At 40.9% G+C, this 16,883-nt stretch overlaps 1 protein-coding gene across 1 annotated transcript in view; it reads right to left on the bottom strand.

Annotated features, from left to right (window-relative positions):
* ADAMTS18 (ADAM metallopeptidase with thrombospondin type 1 motif 18) overlaps positions 1-15,036 on the bottom strand; it is a 79,885-nt gene extending 64,849 nt beyond the window's left edge. The window contains exons 1-3 of the mRNA XM_056361200.1: positions 14,657-15,036; positions 14,414-14,492; positions 12,253-12,569 (exon numbers count right to left, since the gene is read on the bottom strand). Coding sequence (XP_056217175.1) covers positions 12,253-12,569; positions 14,414-14,492; positions 14,657-14,758 — 498 coding nt within the window. The 5' untranslated portion in view covers positions 14,759-15,036. The remainder of the gene's footprint in view (positions 1-12,252; positions 12,570-14,413; positions 14,493-14,656) is intronic.
* Between the last annotated feature and the right edge of the window lie 1,847 nt (positions 15,037-16,883).

Raw genomic sequence — 16,883 nt, 5'->3', positions numbered from 1 at the left:
AACATCTTGCTGTGGAAAGCTAGCACGCACAAGAATGCTGGTAAGATAAGAGAGCTTTTAAACTACACTCCCCATCCTGTTGGAATAGTTTCAGCACAAGATTCCACATTTAATCACCCCTGTCCAGAGCTTCTCTTTACACACTTCCACTGAACCCCTCAAAAGGATGAGAATAGGACATGGAACTTCCGTAGTTTTTCATGTTATTTGTACTAATTCTCCAAATCTCACCTATCCGAAATGAATTTGATTTTTTAAAAGAGTAAATAAATTTTATAAGATAATTTATAGACTTCTAGTGACTAATTCCTTTAACATATACTAACATACAATGACAGAAGTCATGCAAGACTGATATACATCCTCTACATTAACATTTTTTTGCCATAACCCTACATCCATCCACTTACTATAAAAATAAGAGACAAATCACTTCAACCTTCTCTTTAAAATTTAAAATTTAAGTCCCTTCCTGGAAGAAACATGAAGGTGTTAATTTAAATGATAATTACTATTTTGCTAGCGCATAATATAGTTTTGAATGGCAGAAGAGACAACAACTGTAAAGAGCATTGCCTTATGCAACTTTATAGAAATACAAATATATTAATATTTCACAGACAATGGACACTGACTTGCACTGTCCTTTGTAAAATCAAGATTAGAGGACTGGTACCAGTTCAGTGCATTGGTATAGATATGTATGTATATATAAATTTATCTTCCTTTTCATTGGCAAGTAAAATGCAAAAAGTCAGGTCTAGAGGCTAAGTTTTCATTAAGGGTATGTGGCAGACCCATGGAGGTAGCTTGGAGCACATGGGCACCATTCAGAGCAGGCTGACAGTAAGCAGGAAACACAGCCCCATGGGGGAATGCTCTACATCTTCTGTTAAACCACAACCACCCAACAGAGCAGTGGGGTGTGGAGGTAGAGTAACCTTTGCTATGCACAAATGCCAGTTTGCAGAAGACAGACCTTCATTCTGGGTGAACAACATTTCCATTTTGTTTCTCACATTATGGCATCTTCCTGACTTTCCCAAACACTAATCTTAAAATGATTAAATACATAATGTGAACAGCCACAACAACAACAAAAAATATACTATTCCCTCAGCCCTCAAGCTACTTTAACTAATTTAGTGTTGTGGTGCTATTCTGTGCACCAGAAAGCTAGTTTTCAAGAAACACTTGGAAAATTACAACAAAAATAAACTGCTCATGGCACCCAAAAGTTGAGAACCTGTGAATAGAACCAGTGCAATATTCATGGGCCAAACCAAAGTCTGGCACATTTTTGTTCCCAGCCTCAACTGCCTATGCATCAGCCTCTCTTTCCGATTCAGCTACTGATCCAGATTGTCTTGCCATTGGTATTTCATCTGTCACACAGGCTGATGGAGAAAGCAAGCCTTTCTCACCATACCATTAGTCTGATGTTCAATGCACATGGCACCAACTGTATGCTGTTCTGTCACAGCTCCCACCCGGTATTTGGGTTCATGCATGGTCTTCATTAAGTGAGACCTGCAGGACACACTGTGCTTCAGGCAGTTAAAATGACCACCCAGGACTCTCTGGTAAGCAGAGGAATCACAGAAATCAGAGGACTCAATTAACTATTTCTATGTAACAGACTACATGTTCTCTGCTCTGCAATTATTCAGCTCTCCTACCAAGAGCAGATGATGAACGAGGTCTTGCCTCCTACAGGTGTCCCCAGGATAACAAGTGATAATATCCTTACAAATTTTTGTAGATCAAAAACTGTGAAGTCCATCTCCTGTCTAACAAGGGAAACAAGCCTCAAAAGCTACTTTCTTCTTTTACTCCCAATATCAGACTTGACTTAATCAGGACTTGATTGGGATTAGGCCAAGTAACCTCTTTACATTTACTCTTGACCTCACATTTTTTGATGGCCATCTTGCTTCACTCACTCCTTCATTGTCATAATACTCTGGCAGCACAGCAGAATGAAAACAGTTGGCATTAGTACACCGAAATGTATCTGGCAGCTGCAGGCACCAGATGCCAAGCACTTCAGTGTGTTTTCTAGCAGTAGTAGCAGCAGCTGGTTCTCTGGGAAACTGCCTGAACTCCTGCCTCATTTCACTCCTGGCTGTTACTAGTCCAAGTGGTCCATAAGAACAGCATAGGGTCAGTCTGCAGATGGGTTTCTTTGCCCTTCAAGTAGGCTGTTTTCTTCCACCTCACTTCTGATTCAGTGAAATTTGATTATACAGCACCACCTTGGATTACTTACAAGATGTGTTTTGGGGCCTGCCAGTAGCAGCAGACATGCTTCAGTTTCTTGACGAGCCAGTGGTACTCTCCATTTGCAAAATATCTTTCTAAACGACATAGTAATTGGAGTAATGTTTCCCAAAGAAATGGTGTGCCTCTTGACTCAAAGGCCAAGATGATGCAGGGAGGAAGAAAAGGCTCCTGAGGCCAGTTTCTGATCTAAAGCAGCCAGCATAAAACTTTTTATTCACTACAAGCTTTAGATGAAGCCCATGAATCAGCAAATACCTGTTAATGAGAGTGGAAGATATTGTGCTGCACAAATCAGTAGACATCAGCTGCTCACTTCAGTCTCAGCCTGCAAATTGTCCTTTTTCCACCCCTTTGCTCAAGCTTTTGCCGCTAGAGGCAAGATAACTATCTGATCATCAGTACATGATGCTGGGAGTGGGAAAAAAAAATATCCATATGGCCTTCAGCGTGGTTTGTAGCATGAAGAGAAGCCAGCAAACCAGGAAAACCTACTGGAGGCTGGAGATACTGCTGTAGTAGGCTGGTCTCTACAGTGATTTCACAGCCATCTATTGCAAACAATGTAACATAGAGCAGAATATAACAAATGATCCTTTGTGAGACAAAGTAGCAAAAAAAGTGCAAAAGTGACAGAAGCATTTTACTTGGCCCTACTGTAATCATTCACAGTGGGCTGCAAAAAATTCACCTCAGCCCTAGCCCAAGATTGGTATTTAAACATCTAATTTATACTTGTATTCAACAAAACAAATAGCATGACTTTTGTCAAGTGTTAGCAGGAAATCAAACTGGGTAGCCAGATTTTTAGAACAGTTTAGACGTTCTTCTCCAATACTGTGTCACAGCACTTACACCTATCCCTTACCATGACCAGCTTACACCTCAATTACAATATTGACTTGAAATATTTCTTGAGGTTTAGTCTAGCCTAATAGACTTAACTGTTTTGATGACTTCTTCCTAAAAAAAGAACGCGTGTGGCATAAGACAAGCCTGCTCAAGATCGAATTATTTTAAAATGCTCACTCTTTTTACTGAAGTGCAATAATTTGCATAAAGAAAAAGCAAATCTGTTTTTAATTTCAAGATTTAAAAAACCTAATTATATTCTGGTGTTATATAAATTCTATATCTCATGGCACAGAAACTGCAGCTCTGAAGAGTAATCTACGTTTCATTATTTTGTGTATTCTGCCACAGAATATAGTATTACATTCTTAAATTAGTTGGAAGTCACACTGTGCTGCAGAGTATAAAAACAAAAGTGAGGGCTCAAGCTAGGTCAAGCATATTTTGCATAGGTCCATTAAAAATCTCATATCATTAATATTAATAAAGATGTTGAGACACAAAAGTCCTTCAATTAACATATATTAGGCAGGCAGGCACAAGTATTCAAGTGATCCCACTGTGAACAGCAAGAATCCAGTCCTCAAAGAATAAAGCCATGAGTGCGCTGTGTACATAGTGAAGCAGCTAGAAATGGTAATGCCACAGAAGAGTGAAAAGGCAATGCCCTATTGTCTGTGCAAGTAAATATCACTTTATTGCCTCAGCTTCCTCTTCTGTTAAGCAAGTTTGTGCTGGGCCTTGTTATTCCAGCAAGAATAACTTCAAGACCTATTATCTTTGTCATCAAACTTTTTACTTTTGCTATTTTTTGGCAGGAACTAGCTGGGCAGCCATACACAAGATTCAGGAAAAGGCTTTCATCTGACTACACAACTTGTTTGCAGATTTCCCTAGCTTATGAACTAACATTGTAAAAAAGAAATTAACTTGCATGTTCCAGAAATTACTCTGGACAATAATGGTTCCCACGGTACTGAGCTTCAACCATCAAGACTCATTCACTTGCATATGACCTGATTATTTGACATTTCTTCACCCTCATTCTTAGTGACTTCCGAGCATGATAAACAGTAAAAGGTTACCGATGTCAGCCTATTATAAGCCAGGATGCTGTTCTCATCTAACACACAGTAAAGCCACTACTGATGCTTAATTAATACATGTTTGTAAATTGTGCTGAGCTGCAAGGCATTATGATTTCAGGTTTCTTCCGTAAATGTTTACCTTGAAGCTTTAGTCAATGCTGTACTGTCTGAACCAAGGATAAGTACTGCTTCCATCAGCTATTCACATAGCTGGTCAAATCACTGTCAGAGCAAATCAATGGGAAATTCCTTTAGCATACTGTAATTTATGGTAGACCTGCAGCAACAGAACTGGGATTAAAACAGGATAAGAAAAGGCAAGAAAGAACCAACATTTCTGCTCCCAGTGACATGATCAAAAAGACAGAGGAAAACCTTGTTTGTAATGTAATTATCCATTAAAGTTCAATTCAGATACCATTTAAGGACTATTCAGAGCCTTCCTAACACCAAATCACTGGGTTTTAGAAAAAAAGATATCAAAGTCCAAGTTTCAGCTGATAAAATTCACTGTAGCTCCACTGCTACCTCTCACTGCAGCGATAACTAAGTTTAACCCCTGTCCTGCCAGCTCACTGTGAGAAGGCCATTACAAAGTGAGGCACATAGAGCTAACAGCTTTTGTATTTGGTCAGGAGTCAAGTCAGAGGGAACAATTCTGATGACCAAAAAGGCTGCTGACTTTAGTGGGGGTAGGGCTGCTATTGGGTTATCACTTGACATTGCAGCTTCCAAAAAGTGAAAGCAGGTATTTTCTAGGAAATCCCTAGACAGCTATATATCTATTAGCCAACAACATTACTGATGCTCAGGAGGGAATGAAATCAGATACAGATAGCTCTAAAACTGTCTTAGAGAATTGACTAATACATTATTGGCATCACAGCTCTTGATGGCTTTGTCTAGCATGGTCCCAGCTTTTATCTTGCCTCCATCCATGGATGGCAAATTTCAAAACCACAGACAGTTGACTGAAAACAGTCTTCAGACCTCCACCCTTTTCTCACTGTTGGCAGTACTGGACAGCAGTCCCAGTGATCAATCTACCATCTCTTTCGAAGAGTATGGGACATGCCGTGCATCAGAAACACAAACCCTTCCCTAAACAGTTGCAAATTAGAAAACATTATCATCTTAAATATCTTGTAGACTTAAACACAGCTGTGACACACAAAAACAGTAGGTGCCAAAATGACTGAGGGACTTAGAGAGCTGGTAACAAACTCCCAGTGATGATTCAGACCAGTTGTAACTGGGCAGCCTTTGTTGAAACAAAGTTCCCAACCAAGTACAAGTGTGCAAATCACACAGCTGTCATTTATAATCAGAGCACTGGTTTTGCAGAGAGGCTAAGGAGGGAGTAAGCTTGGCGGGAAAAAAACAACCAAAACAGTTTAAGAACAGTTCTGATACCACTGTTTGCTCAAATTAAGTGGACTGTGCAGCAGGGCCAGGGCACAGCCAAGACACTCATGTGATTTCCACTCTACAGCTATGTGTCAGGTACAGAGCTCTAGGACTGGGCTGCTTGAGTTGGATTTGAACTAGTTTCACAGACTGTCATTGTGTTTTGGGTAAATAAAAGCCTTTACACTCCTGGTCTGCAAACCTAGTATCTTCTTCAAACACCTCTGAAGTGGAGAAAGAAGAGGAAAATGACAGAAAGAAAATCTTGTCTAGGTTAATTATTAGCGACTAAAAGCTGCTATTAGTTATTAGAATCTGCCTCTAGAAAGAGAAATACTTCAGACGTTCAGCAGTTCACAGCTGTGCAAAAGAGACTATGTTGCATCTCGGCAGCAGAGATGGTACAGTCCAAATGAAAATAGTGGCGCTTAAAATAAAAATCCTCATTTACATCAAAGGCATCCTGTTATGAAGAGGTCAAGTCTGTGCAGACAGGTCATTCTCTCCTGACCCTTACGAAGGCATCTGACTATAAGCTTCTCTCTTACGGAGTAGGGGAAGTGTGGGAACTAAGCTTTATGGAAAGACTTTGCTACAGCAAGAAAAGTGCTGATGTTTCAAGTATAGAGGGAGTCCACTAATTCCTTTAGAAACCATGATAACACTGCTGCTTAACAAGAAAGGCCAGGATGACCTGCAGATCTATGTACAAATGGATGGCTCTCTGCTTCTGGAACTACTTTATGGGTGCAAGCAGCGGTGCTCGCAAGAGCCTGAAGTCTGGTTTGAAATAGACAAGCAAACAATTTCCATGCTCTTCCTGCCAGCTAAGCAGGAACGGAACAGGGGAAAATGACTGAGAGGACCAGCTCCTGTGGGCACTCTTGTAAGCTGTTTGGCATCCACAGCCCACTGTGGTCAGGCTGATGGAGCCGAAGTGCTCTCGGTCACGTAGTAATTCCTCCACGTATGTTCCAGGTTTTCAATTTTTCAATATAAAAACTGGAGGAAATGCAACCTCTATTACTTTTCCTGTCTGCAGAAGCAGATTATTTCTCCATCATTAATCCTCTTCAACTCCATTTCTCACCCATTCAGGAATCAGTAGGGTCAAAATGCCTGGGATAAAACTGTCTATGTCTTGCAGAGCTAAAGTTGGAGTAAAACATAAAACTTATCAGACAGATATGGAGAAGGGCAATCAATAATCTAATCACACAATTCATCAACAGTCAATTCAATGCAGAGACTAGAAACAGTGTCTTGTATCTGTCTACTAGAATTCAAAATATCTTCAAGAATATGGCTTTTCCTGATTGTCACCTCATTTTCCTGTATTTTCGTTTTATTTTCATCGTTACCATATTATGGCAAAACGTCCATCAAAACAGTGGAAAAAATTATGAACTTGTAAAACACAGTTTGTGTTTTATAAAGAATGGAGATGTAATGGTGTGCGAATATAAAGAAAGTCAAAGAACTCATACACCAGATGCTGTTCATGTTGTGCTGGTATAATGGCAGAAGATGTAGAATTTGTATATTGGCTTGTGGGCAGACCAAAAATAGTTTTGAGAATAAGTCAAATCACCAGTTCTATACTTAGTTTTTCTTCAGGGTCCCAGTGGGCCAAATCTTGTCCTATTTTTACAGCTGTAGGTTTCTAAAGGAACCTCATTGCAAACGGCAATTATTTTGTACTTTTACCAGCAGTCTGGCTTACTGATTTTGATGGGAGTTTGTCTGCATAAGAACCTTGGGATTTGTCTTAACATATTTAATTGGACTTAAAGTGTGAGCTCTAGGAATAAGAGGCTGTTGTTAGCATGAACTTAATGCTAATACAGGGTGCAATTAAATGACTACAAAGAATGGGTATATGAATTGCCTAGCCTGCCTGCCTCTTTGGTGGCCAGACTGCATTAAGAAGCTTTAATTTTGTGGCTTCTTTGATACTTTGAGCACAAAGTCCTGCCCTCAGACATGCACACACAACTTCCATTGAATTAATGCATCTCCTGTTTATCTCTCAGTGCTGCATCTAACCCTTTTTCCAGTTGTAGACTCCTCTGACAGCTCAGTGAGTGTAACATGATTCATCCTTCTCTCTTCTTTCTCTTCCCTTGACTAGACACTAACAAACATAACAGAACTTGAGACAAGAGAAAGAGGCCCCTTATAATGAAAGATTCAATCACATCTTACCAAAAACAAAGGAGGGCACTAGCTAGTACATGAAGCTGACTCCACTCTTTTAATTGAGATACATAAATACAAGGGAGAGAATGGCCCGCATCCACTTCTAGCGTAAGCAGGTGCAGCCTCTCAGGCCTCCATGTAGTGTGTTATTTAGGGCTAAATTTGGCCTGAACAATAAAACTGTGTATCATGTAGTTTTAAAGGACCTGAACTGTTCCACTGAACTGTACTCATTTTCTCTCTGACCCAAAATACACATGCATGTATCCTCTGTGATGTAATGGTAGAACGAGTTTCTTTCTGTTGTATGTCTGTTTCTTTCCTCCGGGCACATGTTTTGCACTTACTATATGCCCTCACCTGTCTCCTCCATAAAACAGCAACATCACCCCCACAAATCCTATATAATAGATTACTCATTCATTATGTTCACTATTTTCTACGTTGTGTATTGGACTATACTGTGAACTTGTTTGACTTTGTAAGTGAGAGTTCTTGTTCACAAGGGGAATGTGACCTCTCCTAAATGCACAGTTATAAATTACTTTTAAGAATGTCTCTAAAACACAGCTGGACTACTGAGAACTCTGGGGTTCTCTTGTATTTTACCCTGATTTACTGTGTGACTGCAAACACCTCACTTTATACAAGAGTGATTATGTATACATAGACATAACATAAGGAGACAGAAAAGAGACAAAAACTAGCATATAAAGAGAGGCAACACACAGTTTATACACAGACAAGGAAGACAGCAAGCAGTAAGGCTTTTAGAGACAATGTCATCATGAAAGTGGAGTTAAAGATGGTGAACCTATAATAGATCATCCGGTTTTAATGAAGATGACATAGCACAACATGTGGATAAGAATGGGCAAAAGGAATGAGGTAGGAAAACAGATATGACCATGCTAAGTCCTGAAAACAATTTCTTACTCTAACAGTGGCCAGCACCACCTCCTTCAGAAAAACTTAAAAACCCCAACATTCTGTGGATTTGGCATAGTCTCCCTCCCAATTAGATAGCTAAAGGCAATTATAAGTAAGAACATATTACTAAATAATAGTAGTAGTAAAAACATATAATTAGAATAAGAATCAGCTCAAGTCAGGAGTTTTGGGGGAAAAAATGAATTTGGGAAGAATTAACAGCTTGATTTGGAGAATGCAAGCAGAGGACGAAGCAGCAAGACAAACCAGTGGGCCACATATATCAGTTGGGAGAGCACAAGGGATTGAAGGAAACTCCAAGAAGGCATGCTGGAGTAACAGAAGAGTTCTATTAAAAGTAATAATGAATATATGAGTGGAGAAAGGACTTGAAAATTTTGCATTAATTTCTATTTGGGCCACACTAAGATGATGCCAGAGAGAGAAACTAATTTGTATTTATAAACATAAATGAACTCATTGAGCCATTGATGTACAAAGTATATCCGTCTTTTGAGAATTTTTGCAAGTCTGAGCACATTGTGTGATGTACAATGTAAACCTGAATTTTAATAAATCTGTCATACTCTGTCAGTAAGTTTGATGCTATTACTCAATGCCTGATAGTGAAACAGACACTTAGGAAGATCTAAACAAGATTTCATGCATAGAAGATAGAAGTTAATTTCATTAAAAAAAAAAATAAATCACACTTTGTTGCTGCCTAACAGATGCTCCAGAGCAAGTAAAGGATGCTGACTGAAGCAGGAGAGAGCAGAAGACAGAAGAAAGCAAGTTTCCTGTCAAAAATCAAAGTACCTAAACACTTGGATGATGAAAAGGCAAGAGACAGTACTCATAGCAAACTTATACATTCTCCTAAAATATTAATATAATTAGAGTACTTATTCAGATAAAGAGCATAGATCCAGTTTTGCCTTCTGACACATCAAGAAAATTGTGTTGACTGATGGAAACATTGGGTCTCAAATCAACAAATCAGCACAAAAATGTGGGGCCTTACTGTCAACCAAGCTATTAAAACGTGAGTAAGATACACACATCTCTTAATAGATCTATACCAAAGCAACAAATTCTTGCTCCTTTCCAGTGTTAAGTTAAGGTCATCCTGCCTAACAAACCATTTCATACAGACTCTCTCAAAAGTCTACTCTGCAGGCAATGGCAGATAACAGACAGCTGAATGACTGAATACTCTAGGTCATCCAAAAAATTAGATCAAAGAGTCCCTGTAGTCTATTGAAATGCAATTGCTTCCAAATCACATTGTGGTGTTCCAGGCTTGAAAGAATGGGTCACTGCAGTTTTATTGTAGAGAAGCTATTGCTAATGAAAGGAACAATGGAAAGATTAGTGCTACCAACCATATAGAAGAAACACCACTTTCAGTTTAATTGCAGTGAACAAAGCAAATAGGAAAGAAGGGCAACCAAGTGACAAAAGTAGTTGGTGCAAAGAGGATATAGAAGCTATTCACAAGGTTCTCTTGGTCAGAGCAGAGCGTCCAGACTTAACATATGATTACTGAATTTGGATCACAGTAAAAAATGACATAGTTGTCATTACAGACAGCTGACGACACACTTTTAAGAAGGCAGCCTTGCAAACTCAAAGACTAAGAATCCTATTGATAACTTGCCTGGGCTTCATTAGGTGCACGGAAAGTAATAAATGGATACAGAGAAAGGAACAATTATACTTTATTTGTGATACCTACTCTGCAGGAGATAATTATAAGTAAAAGTTTACTTCATTTATCAGTTTAAAATAACAAATTAAAGTGAAATCTATTGAACCTTGGAACTGCTTAAAGGAAGACAGAGATTCTAATTGGTGATAATCTAAGTACTGCCATAATTAATTTGTTCATGCCACAATACTTACTCTCTTTTGATCAGTTTCTGGATCTTTTCTAAGTGAAGCTTACCAGTCATAACAATCTCTATGTCGAGACAGTGGTAAAAGATCCATTTCAGTCTCAGTTAAGATCACCACATTGTTTCTCTGTGACCTGAGGCAGACTTGAACCTTCCTTCTCCAGACAAGACTTAACAAGCCCAACTTCACTTAGCTCATAAAGCATGTTAAAAAACAAAACGGGACCAAATGGGGGAGATCACCCAAACTGTAACTGCTGTGTGTAGATAGAGCACTTCTCTTAGAGGAAAAGACAAGCACTGCAACAAGTGAAAACAGTTTTTGTTCTGAATGAATATGGTAAAAGCTAGCAGTTGTGAAAATCAAGCATCCACAGCAACAACTAAGCACACCTGATACTAACAATTCATCACTACAAACACAGCTCAAAAAACAAAAGCAAGCTTCATTTCATGGCACCTGCTCCAAAGTCACATTTGCAACTGTTCAAATGAACTATAAAATACTAATTCCTCTAACTTGCTGAGAAAACAAGTAGACCATTCAAAATATAATCCAGACTACTTCAACTAGTTATCAGTATTCAGCAGCTCTCCCTAATGAACAGTCTTCTCAAGTCACTGATTATAATTTCAAAGGAAACACTGGGTGTCTCAAGTACTCCTTTTTTGGTCCTGTCACACAGTTTAATAGCCCTTATGGACAAGTGCCTTTGCAAAACAGATTTCTAGAGGGTGACCCAACATATCCTCTGGACCTTAGTCAACCACAAAGCATACAGATAGCTTCATATACCTAACATGTAAATGTCACAGCCTTAATCTACATCCACAGAAGATTGCTGTGCAAGGGCTTAAGCCTAAAGAAACATCAATAACTATTAATTCTGTAGATGATTCTTCTGAATTACATCAGTAAAGACTTCTCTGCTGGCAATAAGCACTATCAAATGTATATTGAAAAAAACCATTTGTGAGTAATAATTTTTTTCATGAACTTGGATGACAGCCATAAAGGGAAAAAATGCAACTATAACATTTAACACATCCATAAGAGATCAACTAATCAAGAATTACAAACCCAAATAAAACTGGAATTGTCAAAGGAAACAAAGGGAAATTGGTTCATAACTCCTGCTGAGCTAGGAAATTCACCCTTTCTTAAAGCAGTTGACAAACCTGGGTATAATATTTTATTCTCACAAGCTTATGGATTGATTTATTTTTTCTTTATTCATAGTAATACACAAAGGCAGGAAGAGAATTTCCTTAAAAGCAAGCAAAAAATGTAGAAACTATCACGAACTATAACAAATGAAAATTGCTATGGGATAATTACTAGGACTACCAGACAGTCTTCTTGGGTTCTTTCCTTGAAAGACTGTGATAAGAAAAATAAAAGTGCATGATGCAGCTCATTGGCTATAACTAAACCTCTTCTGCTAAATGCTACAGTAACTAGCAGCATTACGATAATCACCAAATGGTGAATATCATACGATTATGTATCCTGGATATTGTATGAATTGCATACCTTCAGCTACTATTCCATGTATGAAAGTATTTTCAATGCTGATTTTTTTTAAAGAAACACTTACCAAGCCTACACATGTAGATATTGCTACTGAAGAGGTGCTATCATTCCTTATAAATCCCTGGTAGAAACACTGCTCAATTTCATGTTCCTGAGAATTTGAGACTCCTTCTTTCCCGAGTACCTGGACAATAAAACTGTTGCTTAAAATGGTCGAAGGTTTAAGTTCTAAGTGAAGTTCCTGTCCAAATGCTGAAAATTTGTAGTGCAAGGAACTCTTTGAACTCTGAGTTGATCTCTTTCTCCTAGTACTGTGCAAAACATCATGTGAAATGTACGATCCACTGGAATCCACTTTGACAGGTGTCACAAATACATAATCTGTAACGATAAAAAGTTAGCCATCAGCTCTTGTATCCAACAAATAAGGTAAGCATCATTCTAACATGGTAAGCATCAGGCTTTCACTATGGCAGGAACAATTTCCTCATTCAGGGAATGGCCCGAAAGCTCCGCAGGCTATGTGTGTATAGTCTTACCCCTGTAAGTCACACAGGCTCTCAAACTGTGTTTGTTTCCTTTCTGCCCCACTGAGAGGTACAGACTAACTAGCATAGCTGCGAACATTCCCACAATCGCTCTTCTGAAGACATTTGTCATCACCAGCAGATCTGTAGATTTTTCCCCTCCCCCTGTATTAATTGCTGTCAAATGTGAAGGCCACTCTGAGAGGTTTTTTTTGCTTCCTTAAGAATCAGCAAATATTACATCACTGTAGGGGTAACCATGACTGAGACTTTGTAGAACTGTACCACTTGCTCAAATGGATTAAAGGATTAATTTATTAATGCCTTAACTGAGTGAGACCTCATCTCTTTGTAGTGACTTGATTAGACCGGGTTTCAAATTGTAACTGACCTTCAGCAGAAAGAGATTACATCCTACCTAATAACCTTTTGTCAGCCATTGCTAATTGCATGTCAAAGAAGTTTACTGTTTTGGACAAAGTATGTGAAAAATTACGAAACTATTTGTGAGAAGGCCAAGATCTACTCATAACCACCTAAGAAAGGAAAAAGATTCAGGCCACAATTCAGCTGGTTGTATAAGCAGGTGCCTAGCTTAAAGTATATAACCATTGCTGTTGATCAACCCATACAGGGATTACTTGTATCCTGGAAGCTGGGTCTGAATTTTACCATTTGCTGAGGTAGTAACTTTGCACCTATTCCTGGTTACATGAGTAATTATGCTGAATAAACTGCTTCCCAGCCCCATTTAGTGTTTGAGCTGTATTGCTTTATGAATACTTAAAGATGTCTATGTATTTGACAGTAAAAGAATTCATTTATCTTCCTAAATTGAAACACCACCGCTAAAGAAGAAAACCCACTCCTTGTGTTGTAACAGATGTTGCAAAAACTATCAATCTCTTTGCCTGGACAGACTTTATTGGTCACACGTTAAGCCAAAAACATAACCAGTGATAGGTTGTTTTTCCTTAGACAGTGGAAACAATACATCAAGAGCTTTCACTTTCCTCAAGTGGTGTTAATCAACGGCAGAAGCTGAGGACGTTAAGCAGGCTGGTGGCCAAAAAATGCAAGCAGCTGCTGGGGAGAGGGAATCCCCCAGCGAGGAGAGGATAGGGTGCAAGACGGTTTTCCTTTCTGCACCCTGGTGTGGTTCCCTGTTGTACTTTGTTTCCACTCACACCCAATAAAAAGCATACACTGCACTTCAAACTTCCCCAGGTCATCAGCATCTAAGTGTTAGTCTCTGCAACCTGGGAACAAACAGCTCCTGAGCTCTCACTCGGGAGTCTTTTCTCTCCAGGTTTGCTCTCCCTTAGCGTGCACTGCACGGCTTCTTCCGCTCTCCCACCCAAATCTTTTCATTACTTTAGTCTCATTGCTTCCATAACAGAAACATGAGGTTTTATTGTTGTGGCTACATACGCATTCATCTTTCTAAACACACATGTAAACGTGGATGTATTTACCATCTCATTCATTTGCTTTGCTATTATATACTGTTCCTTTTAGCTTTTGCACACAGGGCTTAAAAAGTTAATATCTGCCCATAGTTAGCTATTTTACAGCAGCCAACTTGCTTTTACTTTATGTTCCCCGAACACCGTGGCTTCTTCCCTTTAAACGCTCAGTCCACCAAAAAAAGCATCCATGCAAATGTTCATATACACAGACAGAAAGAGCTATACAAACCATGGTTCAATTCACTGATGCTGTCACTGGTTAAAGTTGCTGCATGAGACATGCAACAGAGGCAGCACAGCTGAAGGGTCTGCAAGAGAAGAGAAAAAAAAAAAAAAAAAAGAGAGAAAAAAAGGAGTATTGGGCGAGATTTACTTTACAAGGGAAGGCAGAAAGACAAGGCACCAGAAACTGTGCAGTAACCTGGTATGAAAGTACACTAGGTAACTGCAAAAGAAAGTGCTCTCGACCTGCCTTTACAGTGCTTCCAAGCCACAGGAGAGCCGGGAATTGCATGGATCTGCCGCTGAGAATCGCAACAGGTAAAGTCCAGACGACAAGCAGGAGACAGTCCATGTTCCGCCGTGCACCTGGCGTGCTACCTGCTCCCCGAAGCGTGCGGCGGGCGAGCCCGGATCCCCCGCATGGTCACCTGGGCTCTGCCCCGCAGCAGCTCCGGCGGCCGGCTCGCAGCGCCGCGCCCCCGCCGTGCGCGGCGGCGGAGCCCATGGAGCGGCGCCCAGGTGAGCGCGCCCTCGCCGCCGCCGGCGCGCACGCTTTAAGCCGCCGCCGCCGCCGCCGCCGCCGCCGCAGGGCAGCGCTGCCTCCGGCGCCGCGTCTCGGCGCGGCCGCCGGCCGGGGGGCGACGCGGAGCGGAGCGGAGCGGGCGGGACCAATGGAGAGGCGGCGGGGCCGGGCCGGGCCGGGGCTGGCGGGCGCAGGCGGGGCAGCACCTGGGAAAGGCGGTGGCGTGCGGCCCCCCGGCCGCGGGGGGAGCAAGGGAGCGGCTGGGCTGAGCCGGGCAGCGCCGCTGCTCGCACACCTGGGGCGATCTGCCGAGATCGGGGGACTCCTCACTGCGGTAGGGGGGGTGCAAAAGTGGGGGGAGGGGGTGACCCACGGGCCTTCATCAGGCGGGCCAGAGTTTCTGTGATGATGCTGGGAGGAGCAGAGTCCAGCATTAGCCATTCCGCTTCCAAAGCACCATTCACTTGGAGAGAATACACGGTTATTTTCCTTCATCTTTAAAGGTAGCTGCGCGGGAAAGCAAGCAAACAAATCAAACGAAGATGAGGATGCCCGAGAAGAAAACACAGCTGTGATAGCCATGGCCAGTTACTAAATATTGCCTGTAAAGGAGCTGTCACACAGTGGCTCACATGTCTTGACCCCAATGTCGGTTCTGGTTATGCTTTCCCTTCTACAGAAAGCTTCAGTAAAGGATCCAAGATCTAAATAATCTATACAGAAACTGAAGTATTAAAGTGCATGGGACTGGTCCCAGCTGGAAATCAATACAGAACTTGTTTCTGATGGGTTTGGCTACACTTGGAGAAGTGTCCCTCACCTCATGATCTCCCTTTTTGTGCTAGAGGGGTTTCCAGTGTGTGTGTCAGTCCAATCTCACTCAAAATCTCCCTTGTCCCAGGTCACACCATGAAAATAAGTGGTAGCTGTGTCGATTTAAAGTGCCTTGCTGCTCCAGTTGGCACACAAGCTGGAGAGCGCAGTGGAAGCTGAGGTGAGCTGGAGGTCATCTCCTCTATCTACCTCCTGCACCAGGGGTTTCGTGGTAACTGGTTTGGGGCAGTGGATTAGACAGATCAGAGATATTTTCCCTTCTAAATCATTTTCTGTCTTTAAACATTAAATAAGTCCCCAGGTGTGGAATTTCTCCTTCACCTCTCTCTATTTCCCAGTAGGTTTTACATTATCACCTTGCTGAATATATTATGATAAAGTTTCAAGATCTTTTTGTAATAGTGCACCTGTCACCTCCCACTGAGTATGTTCAAATGAAATAACAAGTTTACGATGGTCCCAGTGGAGCAGAACACATAAAACACGCTGTGCGTTGCAGATAATAGGAGAAAAATACAAAATTATTGGGCTCTACTTTTATCATTGGCCCACAACACCCTGAACTTGACTGTTTTCGGTCGACTACCTGACTGCTTAGACTGACATTTTATTTGCTGTGAGGGGAGGGAAATAAATACAGTTCTCTACCAATTACAAGAACGTTTAAGAAAGAAGACAACTTTCGCCATAAACCTAGCATCACTGAAGGGAGTTTTGCTCTTGATTTCTGTGCAGTTAAGTTTTCACCCTGGGGATTTATAGTTTCTGAGTATGATCAAAGGACAAGAAAAGAATGTGACATTGCTTTGCATGACTATAAATGACATGCATCCAAATCTGAGTTGGCATTAGGCAGGGGACCCCAGTCTTTCTTGGCCTGTATGCAGCAACATTGATCAGTTAATATGCTCAGACAACATCAAACTTTGCTCCCTGAGTCAATCAAGATCCCAGCAGTGATGGTCATAAACATCAGAGAATCCTGCAGGCAGCTCGTTACCATGTGCAAACATAGTTACCATGCAAAACACTAGAGAAATAAAGCTCCACAGCCAGCAGTGTAGTAAACAATGCAGTCAGAGGGGGTTTTTCCTCCCCCCACTCCCCAGCAATTCCCACC

Source organism: Falco biarmicus, chromosome 15, assembly GCF_023638135.1.
Source record: "Falco biarmicus isolate bFalBia1 chromosome 15, bFalBia1.pri, whole genome shotgun sequence".
NCBI lineage: Eukaryota > Metazoa > Chordata > Aves > Falconiformes > Falconidae > Falco > Falco biarmicus.
This window is presented reverse-complemented; position numbering and strand designations above follow the sequence as displayed.